This window comes from Pyrus communis, chromosome 14 (genome assembly GCF_041283825.1).
Source record: "Pyrus communis isolate YQ-2024b chromosome 14, ASM4128382v1, whole genome shotgun sequence".
Lineage (NCBI taxonomy): Eukaryota > Viridiplantae > Streptophyta > Magnoliopsida > Rosales > Rosaceae > Pyrus > Pyrus communis.
In genome coordinates this window covers 2210021-2228479 of record NC_142578.1, presented here as the reverse complement: position 1 = coordinate 2228479, position 18459 = coordinate 2210021, and the positions used below count along the sequence as shown (strand labels likewise).

Sequence of the window (18459 nt, the reverse complement as noted above, 5' to 3'; positions counted from 1 at the left end):
TCAGAAGCCGTGGTCTTCCCTCGTTCGCGGATGGAACTGCTGTCTGTCCTCCGGACTTTATTTCCGATGCTGAGGGAAGGTTGCCCGATAACGTCGATCCTCTCTGCGAAGCATGGATCCGGCAGGATCAGTTGGTGCTGCCATGGTTGGCGAGTTCACTAACACCAACGTTCTCACCGTCATTGTCAACAAAATTCGCACAAAGACGACGATTAAGCACTCAGTAGTCATCCTGTTTGCATAGTAAAAGTGAACCATACTCGAGGAAGAGATTCAAACTCGCCGTATCGGTTTAGAGGTAAATGTTCTAAACCACATGAGTTCATGCGGAGTAAAGAAACATCATCACATTAGCACGCTATAAACGAAAACTCTTGTAGTCTGGTCCGTCACATGAACCAAATAACCAAAAAACCGAACATAATAAGAATGTCGCTTATATAAAAAACCGAATATAATTAAGCCAACAAAATTCAGTAGCAAACTCTTCGAAGATATTGCATTTCTTACCCAAGTAAATAAAACGCTCTATCCTTCTAGCTCTGTATGCTTGGTAAACAAAAAAACCGAAACAAAACAACGAATGTGCTCTTACACGTTTACTGAGAACTGGACCGCTAGGAAGTGAAAAACACCGAAGGATCCAAGCGCACAAGAAAGGCTTCTGAAGAAGGAGTTGCCGAACAATTTCATCTTGACTGGAAGCACAAGGTTTATGTGGGTTGCCAATACAACTTACACAATTATTCGTTGCCATGGAGGTGTTTAGAATCAACTCAGGAACCCGTTTCCTGAGTAACTTTAGCCAACTTCAACTCCACCGGCCAATACAAGTAATGGTATCAATTTTTGGGTGACAGCGCCTGATCCCTTAAAACTTGACTATAAAATTTCCACGATTTAGCTTTCTTTGTTATGGGGCGTTGACCAAATCGATTGTGCTTCACATATTCTTGAACATTTGGAGCATAAACTAATCCTTCCACATAACGACGAAGATCGCCTCCAACCCCTGTGATAAACCAAGCGTATAATTGCATATTACACCAAGTCATTATGTAAAAAGTATTTGATAGTAGAAAACAAAAACAGAAAATAAAATGGATATTATGATTCAAATGTCATCCGAAAAAATACAATCAACGATAGGGGTCTGCAAAAGACAAGTAATTGTAATAAAACACCTGGAAGCTAAAATTTCAGACCAATAACGTTGTAAGTAAAAGTAATTGAGTAACTACTCCAGAGAAGTAAACAAAAACATTGAGGATGAGAATAGATAAACTGAAAATCATAAATTCAAAAACCTGGAGGAACCTACAGACATAAGCTTTGAAGGCACACAAACGTGCATAATACTTGAAAGACATAGCGGCAAAACTAGGTCCACACATGGATCAAATTTTAACCAACGTAATTATTTTAGCTGAGATCGACCATGTGCAATGCAAATGTGAATGAGGCTAGAATGTGAGATATGCAACCATTGATCTCCTTACATTTCCAAATACACAAAAACTTGAACGGTATCTCACCTAGTGATCTATCTGTTCGATTCTTGAATCGATATGGGAAGGGAAATATTGCTGTGTTCTCCTAAACAATCAGAAACAAAGTATTAGTTTCAGGCTGTAACCTTTGTACTTAAACCAGTCACGTCAAAGTGAAGAAATAAGGAGGAAAGAGTTAATCAACTAACTGGATTGCATAAAGCTTTGTACGGAGAATCATCCACTAATAATGTGTTTGTCTCGTTGTACTCTCCCCTTGCAAATGGAAGATCAGGATCATGCTTCTCCCATAACTTTCTAAGTTCTTTGAAAACAAGGGGTTTTTCCTTGTTGTCAAGAGTTTTGAACTTCGTTTTAGTACAGTGGGATTGATTCTGCATACAACAATCGTTGTAAGAATAACGTAATAGAATTGAAATCAATGCAATGCAATTATGAATTGATTCACTCAAAATACAAGTTCTACAAATTGCTAAAGTAACACTAAATTACTTTACTGGATAAGTTTGATTACAGGTGATTATCTTACAAACTATACTGAAGAAGTCCTTACCCAGCAAAAAAGCAATTTCTTTTTGGAAATTCCCAAAAGATAATCTACCACCGCGTCCACGTTCTTCCTGAAAAAGCAAGTGTAAAATATCACAACCCAACAAAACAGAAAATGAGAGAAGGAACAGGTGTATCAGTCCTGGAATGAAGTTTACTTGTTTCTTGAAGACCAAATAGCCACGTTAAAATAGTCAAGGCAGAACAGTAGAAAAGAATCATAAAATGGCCTCTTAAAAACTGCGAAAAAAACATGTAGGGATTAGATTTCAGTAAGGCTAGAAAAGTATATAACTCTCCATATACATTTAAATGTAAATTATCACCTGATTTCCTTGCTATCATTTTGTCTGGTTTATACAGTTTCATCTGCTGGGGAACCAGTTGAACAATATCAGCAAGAAGCCCGTTTACATCAAGAATGAGAAGCTTTTTCCAAGAAACAAAAACAAGAGGTCTTTCAACAGCCCAATATGGTATCTGTGAACAACTGCCTTCCTTCGCCACAGCACCCAAATCAACCTGGCCAGGAAAGCCAGCGCAAACTTGGTGGTTGGTGTTGTTATTTCCTGAGGCATTAGATCTCTTGTTCTGATCCTTGTCCTCATTTTTCTCCTGTAAAGTACTTTCCTCCAAAAGTAATTGTATCACATGTAGGTCTGATACTACTGCTACCGGAGGCTGTGGAGATGGATCCGCTTCTGGAATAATCTTCTCCACTGAAGTACCAACAGAAGGATCAGAACTTGTATCATTACTCTTACGCATTTTAAGCCTTTTCTTCCGATCCTTTCTCCCTTGTGAGCAACTCAAAACTTCAATGAGTTCGATACTCTCAGAATTGATTCTTTGTTTAATTCCCTCAACAAGAGGTTTTTCCACTTCTAGATCTTGTTTTGAGAACATTGCAAGTGGAGGCTGTACAGTAAGATCTACTCCTGGAAAAGTATTTCCTCCTAAAGAAGTACCAACAGAAAGATCACATCTTTCATCAATACACTCATTGGTCTTATGCCTTCTCTTTCGCTTCTTCTTCTGTTCTTGTGAGCAACTCAAGTCCACATTAAGCGACTTGGGACCTTCTGAACTTGCTGCCGCGCTATTTCCCTTCACAAGTGGTTGTGGCAAATCTAGTTTTTCCTCTGAGAATTCTGAGTCTGGAGGCTGCTGAGAGGGATCTATTCCTGGCATAAAATTTTCCACAAAAGGAATACTAACTGAAAGCTCACAACTTTTATCATTACTCTCCCGGGTTTTAAACTTTTTCTTCTTTTTTCTTGAGGAACTCAAATCTCCAATAGGTTCAGAACTTTCTGAATTAATTTTCGTGCTAATCCCGTCCATAAGTGATTGTGGCAATTCTAGCTTTTGTTCTGAGGATTCTGAGACTGGAGGCTTTTGAGACAGATCTACTCCTGGCACAATATTTTCCACTAAAGAGCTACCAACTGAAAACTCACCACTTTTGTCATTCCCACAACTTTCATCATTACTCTCCCGGGCTTCCGACCTTTTCTTCTGTGTCTTTTTCTTCTTTTTTCTTGAGGAACTCAAATCTTCAACAAGGCCAGAACTTTCCGAATTGATTTTTGCGTTAATTCCTTCCATAAGGGGTTGTAGCAATTCTAGCTTTTGCTCTGAGGATTCTGAGACTGGAGGCTGTTGAGACGGATCTACTACTGGCATAATACTTTCCACTAAGGAAATACCAACAGAAAGCTCACAACTTTTGTCATTACTCTCCCTGGTTTCAGAATTCTTCTTCGGATTCTTTTTCTTCTTTTTTCTTGAGGAACTCAAATCTTCAATAGGTTCAGAACTTTCTGAATTAATCTTTGCGCTAATTCCTTCCATAAGGGGCTGTGGCAATTCTAGCTTTTGTTTCGAGGATTCTGAGACTGGAGGTTGTTGAGGTGGATGTACTCCTGGCATAATATTTTCCACTAAAGAAATACCAACTGAAAGCTCACAACTTTTGTCATTACCACAACTTTCGTCATTACTCTCCCAGGTTTCGGACTTCTTCCGAGCCTTTTTCTTCTTTTTTCTTGAGGAAGTCAAATCTTCAATAGGTTCAGAACTTTCTGAATTAATTTTCGTGCTCATTCCTCCCATAAGTGGCTGTGGCAATTCTAGCATTTGTTTTGAGGATTCAGAGACTGGAGGTTGTTGAGGCAGATCTCTTCCTGGCATAATATTTTCCACTAAAGAAATACCAACTGAAAGCTCACAACTTTTGTCATTACCACAACTTTCGTCATTACTCTCCCAGGTTTCGGACTTCTTCCGAGCCTTTTTCTTCTTTTTACTTGAGGAAGTCAAATCTTCAATAGGTTCAGAACTTTCTGAATTAATTTTCATGCTCATTCCTCCCATAAGTGGCTGTGAAAATTCTAGCATTTGTTTTGAGGATTCAGAGACTGGAGGTTGTTGAGGCAGATCTCTTCCTGGCATAATATTTTCCACTAAAGAAATACCAACTGAAAGCTCACAACTTTTTTCATCACTACTCTCCCGGGTTTCAGACTTCTTCCGAGTCTTTTTCTTCTTTTTTCTTGAGGAACTCAAATCTTGAATAGGTTCAGAACTTTCTGAATTAATTTTCGTGTTCATTCTTTCCGTAAGTGGCTGTGGCAATTCTAGCTTTTGTTCCGAGGATTCTGAGACTGAAGGTTGTTGAGGCGGATCTCTTCCTGGCATAATATTTTCCACTAGAGAAATACCAACCGAAAGCTCACAACTTTTGTCATTACCACAACTTTCATCATTACTCTCCCGGGTTTCAGACTTCTTCTGAGTCTTTTTCTTCTTTTTTCTTGAGGAACTCAAATCTTGAATAGGTTCAGAACTTTCTGAATTAATTTTCATGTTCATTCTTTCCGTAAGTGGCTGTGGCAATTCGAGCTTTTGTTCCGAGGATTCTGAGACAGGAGGTTGTTGAGGCGGATCTCTTCCTGGCATAATATTTTCCACTAAAGAAATACCAACTGACAGCTTACAACTTCTGTCATTCCCACAACTTTCATCAATACTCTCTTGGGTTTTAGACTTCTTCTGCGTCTTTTTCTTCTTTTTTCTTGAGGAGCTCGAATCTTCAATAGGTTCAGCAATTTTTGAGTTTTCATTTGTGCCAATTCCCTCCATAGGTGGTTGTGCCATTGCCACCTGTTCCACTTGTTCAGGGAAGTCTACGACAGAAGGCTCTACAGAATGATCTACCGTTGGCATAATAGTTTCAGCTAAAGAAGTACCAACAGAAATATCACAATTTTTATCATCACTCTCATGGATTTTATGCCTTTTATCCTGCTTCTTTCTCTTCTTTTTTCGCTCGTGAAACAAATCTTCTTGCTGTTCTTCCTTTTCTGAAATTGCCGTGCAAATTACAGCACAAGACTCCGGGCATGAATTTTCAGATTCTAGGGCAACACCTATTGTATCCTTCTTCTTTCTCTTCCTATTAGTCAAGCCTCCCAGAGGAGGTAACTCAGCTGGTACCAAATCAGAAATGATACTCATTGAAGGCTCATCCATCAGTTTTTCAGTCCCAAGTGAATCATTATGATGTTCATCCCTACCCAAAGACTGCACACAATTTTTTTTTTCAGGAGTAATATTCTCAACTGAAAGTGTCCCCTTCAAACAGCATAGATCTGAATCACCAATATTTGGGGCATGACTTCTCTGCACATTATTCTGGGATTCCACTGGGTTTACCAGAATGTCCAAGCTTTGCACTGGATTGAAATTATTAATAACTTTAGCACCACTGCTCCTAGCTCTCTTCCGCTGTCTCTTCGGCAATACAGCAGGCAGGGCTTCAGTTAGAGGCAAATTTGCACTAATATTTACTGAAGGCTCCTCCAACAAAGCATTGTTCATGGACTCAGTGAGCTTCTCTGAGTACTCCTTTTCTGACTGAGAATTTGGTTTTTCATTACACACTGCAGTTTCCATGTTGATCAGTAGATAATCACTGGGGAATCTTCTCCTTGAATTCAAGCATTGTCAACTAAAATTGTCTTCTCCATAATTTTTCTAACACCTGAAAGAATGGTCAACATAAACGAAAAAACAGATTCGTAAAACCTTTCTGCATTTTCCACAAGTAATAAAGAAAAACACGCTAATTCATTAAAATAGAGATCGAGCACCCAGAAGCCAATATCATTAAACACATGCTTGGATTTCAAAATTACAAATTTCATACCGAAAGCAATTAAAAAATCATAATAAAGTAGTAAAAGAATCAGTCCAGGGTGTATATTCACATAAGCACAATACCCGGATCTGTAGGTTGTTATACACATCAACAACAACAACAACAACAACAAAGCCTTTTCCCACTAAGTGGGGTCAGCTATATGAATCCTAGAACGCCATTGCGCTCGATTCTGTATCACATCTTCCGTTAGATCCAAGTACTCTTAAGTCTTTTCTTAGAGTCTCTTCCAAAGTCTTCCTAGGTCTTCCTCTACCCCTTCAGCCCTAAACCTCTGTCCCATAATCGCATCTTCTAACCGAGCGTCAGTACGCCTTCGTTTCACATGTCCAAACCACCGTAACTGATTTTCTCTCATCTTTCCTTCAATTTCGGCTACTCCTACTTTACCTCGGATAACCTCATTCCTAATCTTATCCATTCTCGTGTGCCCACACATCCAAGGAAGCATTCTCATCTCCGCTACACCCATTTTATGTACATGTTGATGCTATTGTTATACGCATATTCACTTAAGATCAAAATTGAAATTAACAAGATAACAAATGATAATAGTAATAAACTGAACCAAAGGATCCATGAAGATGATGGGAAACTTCTAGCTGATGATCGACCTCCGCTATAACTAACGGACTTTATTTTTCAGCAGTCATATAACAATAGGACTAAGTAATTTGCTTCATATAAAAATGGGATTGAGTAGTCTGCTTCGTATTACCAAATGGATTAAGTAATTTTCTTATTCTAATAAAGAATTTGAAACTTTGTAACATTGAAAATTCGAAAATTGCACTCAATCAGCTGATACACACAGGACTGAGATGGGATTAATAATTTTCTTCATACAACAATGGGATTAATCCATTTGCATCATATTAATGAAATGGTTATGTAATTTCCTTATTCTAATGAAAAAATCGATTCTATCGAAAATTTGCACTCAATCAGCAGATATACACAGGACTGAGATGGGATTAAGTCATTTTTTTCTTCATGTAAACATTGGGATTAAGTATATCCATATTGAAAACCATAAAAATTACACAGTCACCTGATATACAAAGAAATGAACACACATTAAAATGCATTCACAAACAATCAAGCAATCAAATTAACAGCTCAAAATTAGTTTCAAAGCAATAACACAATCACCATTCAGAAGCTAATCAACAACAATTATAAATAATAAAAAAAAAAGATAATATGAGCCGAAGCAAACAGGATAGAGATTAGTAAATCAAAAACGCAATTAATTCGTTAATTAACTAAATTTTTATCAGACATTTCAAAATATGAAGAAAATAATAGTTAACGGAGAACCGACCTCTGTTTAATCGGCAGTGTCAGCACCGAGCAGATTTCTGACGGCGGAATTAAGAGAAGACGCGGAGGAGCAACCTCGGCAGTATCAGTACCGAGCAAATCTCTGACGGCGGAAGTTAGAGAAAGAGCGGAGGAGCAACGGAATTCGCGGCGGAGAGAAGAAGCAGAAGAAGAGAGGAAAATGAATGAGTAGGAGGCGGAGGGAGTCGAAGCGGCGGCGAGTCGAAAGGTCGAAGCGGCGCTTTGGGTGTGGTGGTAGTGCAAAATTGGCAATTGGAAAATTTAACTGCTTTTCGCTTCCGCTCCGATGCGCGGCTACCTGTTGTTAACCTAGGTGGGCTATTTCGTCATTTTACAAGGTGTTTACTTTTGCGTTTTCATCCGCCGCCTCTGCGTATTCGGATTAGGGTTTCTCCGAGCTGGACTCTTTATTGTTGTTTTGGGCCTAGTTTTCTGTTAATGGGCTGATAAGGTCTCATTTGGCCCAAATGGTGATTTTGTTTTGGTGCAAAGCCCAAATGTTGATAGTTCCGCCTTTAAGTAGTTTAAATTAAAGTAACATATTCCAAAAAGAAAATTAAAAGTAAAAAATATGATTAAAAGAAAAAGATTAAATTGTAGTAATGATTTTTTAACTTTTAACTAAATTCATTACCATTGGTCGTTCAACCCATCAAAACGTGCAGCTGTGATCCCTTAACTAAAATTACATTATCATTGTTTCCTTAACTTTAATCTAACTGGAGAAATGGTCTCTCAATTTTAATTCAATTGGAGTAATGATTCCTCAATTTTAACCCAATTGTAGCAATGGTCATCTAACATAATTCATTTTGACAAAATTCTAACGAAGTTGACGAAAATGACCATAGCTATATATTTTGACGAGTTGAGGGACCAATGATAATGAATTTTTAGTTGATAGATTATTGTTCCAATTTGATTAAAGTTGAAAGACCGTTGCTACAATTTACTCAAAAAAAAAATCTATTTTTGAAAATATCTTCTGATAGTGGGCCCAGCGCATGCGATTTGAATTTCACTATAAATACGGAAAGTTGCCGCTGGCTTTACTACTCAGTGCTCTGGCGACTCAGATCTGAAGTCCAAACAACGCAACGCTCTCACAGGTAACCGTCGCTCGCTATCTCTATCTGCTGTTTGTTTCCCGAGAAAATGCAGGAAAATTATGTACAGAAATCTTCTGAAATTAGCTAAACTGAATAATTTACTCTACATTTGGTGGATCTGTATCTGAATTTACAATCGTGATTTTACTATGGAATCGCTTCTGTTTGTTGTTGTTATTGTTGTTGTAGATTGATGTTTATCACTCTCTTATGATCTTGTGAACATTGTGCATTTTCTTCGCTTAATTTTGATTCTCGTGGATTAGCTAGAAATTTTCAGATTGCAAATGCGAGTTTGTTTAATCAAGTTGATTAATTGCAAATTTTGCAATTGCTTGAATCCATCTTTCATTACTGTTTTCGGGTCAAATTTCGCACTCGGAGTATGAGATATGGCCGAGGAATTGAATTTCATGGTCCTTTAGTAATTTGATATGAGATCCAGAGTTGCATTATTGGAGGTTGGGTTTTGATCATTTGATGTTATGAATTAATGAAAAATATGAATTTCGAGATCCGGAGACATGATTTGTGGCGTAATAGCACAAAATGTTTCGGAGATAAACAACAACAAAGCCGTATTGCACGAAGTGGAGTCGGCTGTATGAATGTTAGAATGCCACTGAGCTCGGTTTTGCTCCAAGTCTCTTCCCTATCGGAGATAATCCCCGAAAATGGAAATTGACTAGAACTGTGTAATGTGAGATGGCATTTTCTTGCTTGCTTTGTGATTCATGCAACCCTGGGTACTTTTTGGTTGGTATTGCTTTGTGTTGGTTTCATTCATTGTTATTTAATTGGTTCGAAACCTATGTGCAGTATCCACTCATTCGAGGAGAGGAACATGGGTCGTGGAGTCAGCAGCGGAGGGGGAGAAAGCTCTTTGGGCTATCTGTTTGGAGGTGGAGAAGAAACTCAGAATCCCGTGGCGAAAAGGGGTGCAGCTCCTCAGAACGAGGCGCCGGTTCCAACTGCGGAACCACCTGCTCAGAGGGCTACTGCTCCCGCACCACCTGCAGAAGTCAATAAGGAGATTCCCGCTGGCGTACCTGGGAACACTTCAAACAACTATTTCCGAGCTGATGGCCAGAACTGCGGCAACTTCATCACAGTATGATCTTTGTTCATAGTCATGTTTTGTTCGGTAGAAATTTCACCTACATTTCTGTTTCTCTCGCGAAGAGATTGCTCGCAAATCTGTGATTCGCAGATTTGCATATTTTCTGATGTTCTGACTGGAAATTTGAATGTTCTTTATCTTTTACTAATAACTTTTATCACCCGTTCATGTTTGGTATTCACTATTCATGGCTTTGAAAATATGGTTGACAGGATCGACCATCAACAAAAGTGCACTCAGCTCCCGGTGGTGGATCATCCCTAGACTACCTGTTTGGAGGCGGTGGCGGTGGCAAGTGAAAACCTCACGCCGCTGAAGTTGGAATCATCAGTTTGGTCCTCGGGCACCTTTGTAATTTGGACCCTCTGTAGATGATTTCTCCTCTCCAACATTCTAGCACTTCCTGTGGCGGGGATTTGTTGGGTTTAGGCTTTTATGCTGCTGAAACTTTCGAGTTAAGTTGGCCGATGATATTATCGTTCACAAATTGCACTACATGTTCTACAAGGTTTTTTCGTTTTAATCGAAATTTGTACAAGTTTTCTAGATTCTGTTCGAAGGAAAGAAGCACACGAGAAGCGTTTCTCCATGAAGTCGCTTAAAAAATCACTTGATGTTATCGAAACCCCTTTTTTGTGCTCGAATTTTGTAGTGTTCTTGAAAAATACCTAGGAACGAACCTTTTTTTCTCCCAACTCTTTCGTATAGAATGAAATCAATTGACCGACAAATCAACATGGGTTAGGCCAGTTGGTCAAGGCAATGTGCTCGCCCATTTTTTACTCAAATTCGAATCCCCCTCTAGAGATTCGTTCAAAAAAACATATGATGAACTAGCCCTAGCATCAAGGTTCAAAGAACAAAAATTCATGAACCGAAAAAGTACCAATATAAAACCAGATAAAACTACCAATGTAACGAATTTCCATTTAACGGAGACTGTAAACGATAACAAGGTAAAATTTAAGCTAAAAAGACCAAACTTCTTATGAGCAAAAGCAACCTCTTTTTTTCCCCTTTCAATTAGGAGGACCTAATCGAGAATTCGCCCGAGTTTTGATGAGCACTATAAACTAGAGTTTTAAACCTACGACTGTTATTGGAGGTTTGCAGATAACAACGGTAGGAAAATTCTGTGTCTCCCGTCATAGGCATCTATGATCTCCTTCGCATGATGAATGTACAGATACCCGGTGGTTTTTCATTTCTGGTTATGTTCAGAAGTAATCCTCAATTTCAAATGGATGCTGCGTCGTTCTGTCCTTCCGATGTTAGTTTCCTGTCACCTGCCATCAGAACGGTAAGAGACGATTGTACAGATTTGTTTCTCAACTCATTGCTTTGGCATAACTCATTATAGTAAGCATAAGCATTTGCGTACAATGTCGATGAGCCCGTAGCAAGGCAAATAAGTAGAAAAATACTCGTTACATTCCTACCTTGGCTTAGGGATGAAGCAGCAGCGGAATTAGCAGACAAACTTTCCCTTGTAACTGCAGCGTTGAAATTTGGTGCATCAGTCGGCTTATGAGTCCCGTTGTCTCCCACAACTTCAGAGTTAGAGTTCGGAGCATTATTGGCCTGATTTTTACCCAGATTCAGAGGAACCTCTGACTGCTCGGGGTTTCCAGTAACCTGCATAAGAGTCCAGGGTTTAGGTGCAACCCAATATATAGCCCACAACAGATAACATTCAGTATGCACACGACAAACAAAACAAATTTCTACCCCTCTTATCTATTCAAGACAAGGGAAAGAAAAATCAGACCTTATGCAAGTGAGAAGCGGCCGAATATGCTTGATTGTTTGAAATGGAACCTGCAGCAGCTTCTGTCTGCTCATGTGATATGGGCGCCTTTCCATGAACATTATCCGTCAGATCTGCAGTTTCTTGCCTGATGCCTCTAGAAGTTTTTGACTTGCTGCTGTAATCACCATTTGACATCAAACCACCAGCTTCACTGGCAGTCCGCTTCCTGATAAGGGATTCACACAATCAAAGTTGAATCAAAATATTCAAATATATTAGTAATATACCTCAACAAAACACACACACACACACATATAGACACCATATTCTTACCTGCTGGAATTAGGAATATCAATGTTAAACCCGGGCCGGTTGGGAAAAACTATACCACGAAGAAGCTTTCCATCAACAACAGTTTCAATTGTGTATCCATCAGAAAGTTTGTCAGTAACCTTTGCAACAAATGTCTTCTTCTCCAAAGAAAGCTGGGACTGATTCGAAGGGATATTCTGTCTGCCTGCAGTTATAGCACAAGATCATTCGTGAATGACATCAAAATCCCTCCTCAAGTACATATTCAATTTCAATCAGTGATTTTTTTTTTTCTTTTCGATTACATTATTTTTCATTTTCTTTGAATAGATAACAAATAAAAGTCGCTAGTAGGGAACGGAAGCTTCAGTTAATGCAAAGAGTCATACTAGCAAGGCCAAAACATAAAATGCAAATGGAGGTACATACACATCGCAGCAAGTCAAACATAAAACAGTACAGGTACAACGCTTCCCTTTAAGGAAGTATCTAAAAAAAAGTCAAGATTGGCCACCAGAGACTGTTAATCATATTGACAAGAGTTTAAAACGAAGAACCAAAGGGTAGTCCTGTCCATCAGCAAATAGTTGTGCTGCATCATTCACTGCGTCACAACTTGTGTTTGCAGAATCCAACCGCTTACTCTACCTCAGAACTTCAGTGCTTCACTCATAAAGAGATTGAATAGACAAGAAAGCAAGGGACCTATGGCAAGCTCTCCACCAAACATTCAAGGAAAAATAAGTCTAGGGCCAACACCACTTTGGCCATGGTTGGTAACAGTCAAACTAACACCGTTGGATTGCAAGTACAAATTTATATAACACTATAATAACCTAATTCCTCATGTCCCTGTCCATTGAGAAAGAACCCTTGTTCTCTTCTCGGCTAAGAACCTAGATCATAGAACAGCAGACACCGAACCTTCTTTGGTCCTTTAAAATGGTTAAGGGTCCGTTTTGGGTGAGGAATTTGGTGGCTCCAAGGGATTGGCAAGGATGGGAGCAGGACACGAATGTGTTTGTGCATGTTAGCCATTTGAAAAAATAAATAAATAATAAAGTTATCTGAAAAAAAATAAATAAAAACAAAAACAAACATGATAAATTCTAATTTATTACATAACACGAAAACCACAGCAACTATTAGAATTGTACGAGTGGAGATCTAATTATCTGATTTTTCTCAGAAACCAAACAACAGCCACCAGGCTTGGAAATCCCAAATTCATCGGATTGGAGATTAGGCTCAGCTTAGTCGACAATGAATCAGATCTGAGCTTATGCTTCTGAGAAGTGGAAGCGCGGCCATCAGACCAGATAGCCTTGACCAAACCATTTCATCCAAACCGAGAGAGGGTGGGAGAGAGAGATTGAGAGATAGAGAGAGAGAGAGAGAGAGGGAGAAAGAAAGAAAGAGAGATACAGATGGGATGGAATGGGAATTGCACATGTGCAAAATTCGGCTCCAGCTTCGGCTTCAGATCTGGATACTGCTCCGGCTCCAACTTTGGCTTGAGCTCCGGATGCTGCTCCGGCTCTAGCTTCGGCTTCAGCTCCGGATACTGCTCCTGCTCCAGCTTCGGCTTCAGCTCCGGATTCAGCTCTGGCTTTGGCTTCAGCCTTGGATTTTTTGTGCGCGTTGTCATCTGCTTGAGATCTCAGTCGAGAGAGAGAGAGAGAGAGAGAGAGAGAGAGAGAGAGAGAGAGAGAGAGAGAGCGACAGAGAGAGGTGACAACACAATCTCACCTATTTATGGTTGAGATTAGGGTTAATCCATTGAGTTAATTCCCGGTTTAAAGGCCACACTTTGGCCCCGGGTTTTTCAAGACCTTTTAAAATTTACCCAAACACGGTATTCACGAATCCAGATTTTCCCAATGTCATCCCCTTGTCAAAAACCCCCTTCTAAACCCTCACACAAATGCACCCTAAACGACTAAACATTTAGCTAGTTCAGTGCAACAGCGCAGCAACATAATCCAACAGCTGCCAAGCGCATCTTTCATTTGCATGATAAATTTAATGAAACCAGTCATTGTGATAAACTTAACACATACACACACGTAGGCTAATGAAACCAAAACACATAAAACTGATAGCACTCATGATATCTGTTTTCATGGAGTAAGAATACTCGAAAGTGACACAAAGAAAAAAGAAGAAAAGAGAGAACTTCCTAGGGTCAGACAGCTTTCCCTGCCTCTAAATAACTTAGGAGTATGCAAATTCGGCAAAAATAAGAAAACAATAGAGCACATTTCAGACATGTCATTCTGATTCCTACAGGAAATATGTACATTTGATGCATAATAAATAAATGAGTTAATGAAAACAGGACACTTTATCTTAGTAAGTAACACTTACATTGTTGGGCATAAAATGAAACTGGCATGGGTTGGCTCATATCAGCACTAGTTCCAACCGGAACAAGGGCTCTGTCATGAACAGAGGCGAGATTTTGCTCTTGGCACTTTAGCTTCAATTTCTTCCTCAGCGATAATTTCTCTAGCTTACTTTCATTCTCCCTGGCAAGCCCTAAAATTAGAGATTATATCAGGCCAGTAAGACTCCATACACGTATAAAATTTTACCCTAATAAGATAACATCGATAATTCGGCGAGGAGGAATGAAAAGATAATACTTAACCTGTGTTTAGGTAAAACATGTCATCCAGTGCCTCAAGACCTTTACTGCAACCACCAATAAATACAAGAACACCTCCCTTGACAGGATCCAAACAGTCCCCAGCAACGGAAAATCTAGCAGACGGTCCATCACCAGCAGTTAGCACCTTGGTCCATACACCAGTATCTGCACCACCGTTGAGATAGAGTGGGTATTTAAGGATATGATTCCATAAAATATTAGGGCAATGGAAAGAACATAAAGTACATGTGACGAAAGGTGCATAGACAAGAAGGTTCGGAAGCTTCAAACATCCATAAATGTAAGTAGCCAAAGGTGAATGTTTTGAAGGATTTCTTGAAACTTACCAACATCAAGCATGTAGAGGTCATTGTATAGATTTTGGGCGTCTGTGAATCCCCCAAAAACAAATAAGTTCTTCCCAAAAGCAACAGTACAATGACCCCCTCGGGGTGGCATAAACTGGCCAGTAGTTTTCAGCTCCCTCCAAATTAGAGTATCTAATGAAGTACCATAATACAAGAATTACAGAAGGCACATATCATATCCAATATCCGCGAGCTAGGTACTAGTAGTATCTAAATTACATAAAAAGTTTAATAAACTTGCAATTGGGTAAAAAAATTCAGAAAATAATGGTACCTGTATCAAGTATATGGACATCAGACAAATAGTAATCGTGCCCATCTTCACCACCAATCACAATAAGTTTGTTCTTCCAAGATGAACAAGTATGGCTATCACGCCGAGATGGTGGGTTGCCTGATGTTGTAGCACGTTTCCATACAAACGTCTCTACAAGATAGGATGAGAAAAGGGATTAAACATGTCTTACGTGCTATCTGTATCGATCAGTGACCTAGTTAAGTCGAGTGTTCAGGTTCTAGATAAATTTAGATCCCCAAGGCAATTTAAAACTGAATGTGATGTCCTACACCTAGAACGCTCCCTCTCTTCTTCCTCCCAGTCTAGATTCTAAAAAGAACAAGGTGACAGGGATGACCCTGTGCAATCCTATAAACTCACAGCACGAAAGAGCAAGAGGACAGAGACAAAATTCTTATATGACTTTACTGAACACCACACCAAGGTCCATACGGTATCCAAAAGACAGATATATCAAATAAGTAAACTCATAAGATCAATGCAACTGGTACCATGCAAATGCAGAATCATTATTTTTAACAACAAAAATGTTAGCAAGACGCAGCTAATATTGATAGACTTTACTGAAGAGCATGCCAACTTCATCTCCAAAGAAGTCCCACATGCTATCCAAAAACCTATGCTAAAGTGAGATATATCAAGTAAACTCATAAGATCCATGTGATGTAAATGCATAATTACTCTCAGAAAAATGTGTGATGAAAGTAATTCAAACCAATCCTCACCTAAGTGATTAATGAACTAACCTTACAAGGAAACCTACCTGTATTCAAAATGTAAAGATCATTGAAATACACTTCATTGTCGCTACTAGCAGATTTTCCACAGCCACCAAAAATAAATAGCCGTTTCCCAACAAGGGCAGCACTATGACCCTCCCGTGCCTCTGGTGCTTCGCCTCTTAAACTTGGAGATATCCATGTATGTAAAGCTACATGAACATTCAGAACATAAGCGGGAAGTGATATGCATATTTGAGAAATCAATAATAAGGAATTTGATGAGCCTTAAAAGGTCGCGGTGACAATAAATGTTGAGAATTGAGTATATCTGGTTACATAGTTCCAAACCAACAATAACGAATTTGATATAAGCCCTAAATGGTAACAACGTAGTAAATGTTGAAAATTGAGCACAACTGGTTTCAACTCTTCAATATACCAATCCAAAGTGGATAAGGAAAATAAGTCAATTGCCACCCCGGATTTAGAATAGCTGATTTAATTATTTATTTTCCGAAAAGGAATCGTCTGATTGAATTACTTGACCCAAAATAACGTATAGAAGGGTGAGCATACAACGTAGTCAAGAAAAGATATCAAAGCTAGGGAAAGAACAAAAATATGAGAGAGAAAGCCACTCACAGGTGTCTAATATATGCAAATCCCTGAGAGGATTCATCCCATCCGTACCCCCAAAGACGAAGAGATTATTACCAACAGTGGTGCAGCTGTGGCTGTCCCTTGGAGTTGGCGGGGTGCCTTTAATCGCTGGCTGGCTCCATGAATGCGTAGCTGCAGTCAGCAGAGTAAGAGTATAACAATAACAATCTCTATCCAAAATGCAACAACACACAGGAAAATGCAGAGTGCTAGTTGTTAACACCAACGGGAAATTTTGAAACCAAAGTTAAAGAGATTATGTAGCACTAATCGAAATTTTATAACAAAAATAAAAAACACACAATAAAGATAAACAACTTTGGAAGTTAACAAATGAAACCCCTAAAAATCAAAATTCAACAGCATAACCCCATGAAGCATTTACTCTAATCCTGGTAGAAAATTAACCCATCACAGCATTTGATTCCAATTTTCTGAAATTACCAAATTAAACCCAACAAAAACCCTAATTACAAGCCAACTAAACACCCCTTAAACATTAATTAACGTGGTTAACTACATAAAGATTCAAGCTTTTTTCCCAGAAAAATCACAAGCAACCAAATTTACACAAACCCACATGCAAAAAACGATAAAGGTAAAAATTAAACGAATAATCTGGGTAAATTTTTAGCATTTGGGGAAGACCCACCAGTGTCAAAGACGTGAACTTCGTTGGTCTGACAGTTATCTCTGCCATAACCACCGAATACATACAGCATCCGCCCTTCTTTGATTGCATTGCATGTATGGCCCCACCGCTTCCCGGGCCCAGACACCTCCCCCACCGCCACTCCTCCTCCTTCTTGTTCTTGTTGTTGCAGGTGAGCTTGTTTGGCCTGCAGCTGCACCCTTTCCCACTTCATTGTGTTTTCTGGGTAAACAATTGGGAAGAGACGCCCAGTTGGGTTAGAAAAATGGGGAAGCAGTGAAATATGCTGAATTACAGAGAAGAATTTTATTTTATTTTTTTTATAATTTGGGTTTTTGTGTTTTGAGATTGAGCTGATTTTATTTTTTTCTAGTCCATGCAAATAAGGACATTGAAATTGAATAAATAAAATTAAGAGATAGGAAAATTTTTTTTGGGAAATGAGAGAAAATGCGTTTAAGTATGTGTATTTGAAGCCACGTAGTACGGTTTAGTTAGTATATTCTTTAATCGTAAATGTGAGCTCTTAAATTTGATTATCGTCAAAAACAAATTTGAATCACATTATTACTAATCTATTGTGAGACCACTTTCCCTTTTAGTGTAAAAAATATTGTTTGTTTTAAAAAATAATAATAATAGGCGCAGGTGGTGAGGTGATTTTTACATACAATTTACAGGAAATTGATTTATTTAAAAAAAAATTAGGTGATTAAGAAATTAAAATAAGTGTGTAGAAACTGTTTTTTTTATTTAAAATTGAAAAAATAAATGATATGTACTACACTAAGGTCTCGTTTGGATGTGCTTTCAAAATGACTGAAAACGTTTTTAGAAAAAGTGTTTTTGGGTTTCAAAAGTACTTAAAGTGCTTTCTACAAGAAGCACTTTAAGTGTTTTTTCAGGAAGCACTTTAAGTGATTTTCCAATATTTGCTTAAAATTTATTAAAGATTGGTTTTAAAAACATTTTCACCAAAAACACTTTCAATCATTTTAAAAACATATTCAAATAAGCTCTAAAACATCAACAAAATTTTCTTTCTCATATCATAAAAAAGAAAGTTTGTAATTTGCTATCAAATTTATAAAAATAACTTTTTGTTATCTTTTACAGAAACTAGCATATGAGCACAATGAGAAAATTTTTTGTTTTTGTTTTTGAAATAGAGGAAGAGAGTGATAGAGAATGT

General features: G+C 38.5%; 3 protein-coding genes across 4 annotated transcripts; 1 reads left to right on the top strand and 2 right to left on the bottom strand.

Moving 5' to 3' along the window:
• Positions 1-421: 421 nt before the first annotated feature.
• Positions 422-7941, bottom strand: LOC137712662 (uncharacterized). Its single transcript, XM_068451782.2, has 7 exons — positions 7607-7941; positions 2387-6105; positions 2219-2300; positions 2065-2131; positions 1700-1885; positions 1536-1596; positions 422-1012 (listed from the first exon to the last, which is right to left on the bottom strand). Exons 2-7 carry the CDS (start codon positions 6015-6017, stop codon positions 843-845), a joined length of 4197 nt encoding a protein of 1398 aa, XP_068307883.2. The 5' UTR covers positions 6018-6105; positions 7607-7941; the 3' UTR covers positions 422-842.
• Positions 7942-8665: 724 nt separating this feature from the next.
• Positions 8666-10401, top strand: LOC137712566 (protein SPIRAL1-like 3). The gene is made up of 3 exons (XM_068451657.2): positions 8666-8735; positions 9555-9846; positions 10068-10401. Exons 2-3 carry the CDS (start codon positions 9580-9582, stop codon positions 10152-10154), a joined length of 354 nt encoding a protein of 117 aa, XP_068307758.1. The 5' UTR covers positions 8666-8735; positions 9555-9579; the 3' UTR covers positions 10155-10401.
• Positions 10402-10725: 324 nt separating this feature from the next.
• LOC137712565 (uncharacterized) lies at positions 10726-17640 on the bottom strand. Of its 2 annotated transcripts, none has more exons than XM_068451656.2 (11): positions 17268-17640; positions 16598-16747; positions 15997-16164; positions 15210-15362; positions 14915-15067; positions 14568-14732; positions 14285-14455; positions 11939-12122; positions 11624-11831; positions 11295-11490; positions 10726-11141 (listed from the first exon to the last, which is right to left on the bottom strand). In XM_068451656.2, the coding sequence occupies exons 1-11, from the start codon at positions 17479-17481 to the stop codon at positions 11092-11094; spliced, it is 1812 nt and encodes a 603-aa protein (XP_068307757.2). In that variant the 5' UTR covers positions 17482-17640; the 3' UTR covers positions 10726-11091. The 2 variants fall into 2 exon arrangements, with proteins under 2 accessions (XP_068307757.2, XP_088540189.1); XM_088684063.1 differs by having other exon boundaries at positions 10726-11134; positions 17268-17562.
• Positions 17641-18459: the final 819 nt, after the last annotated feature.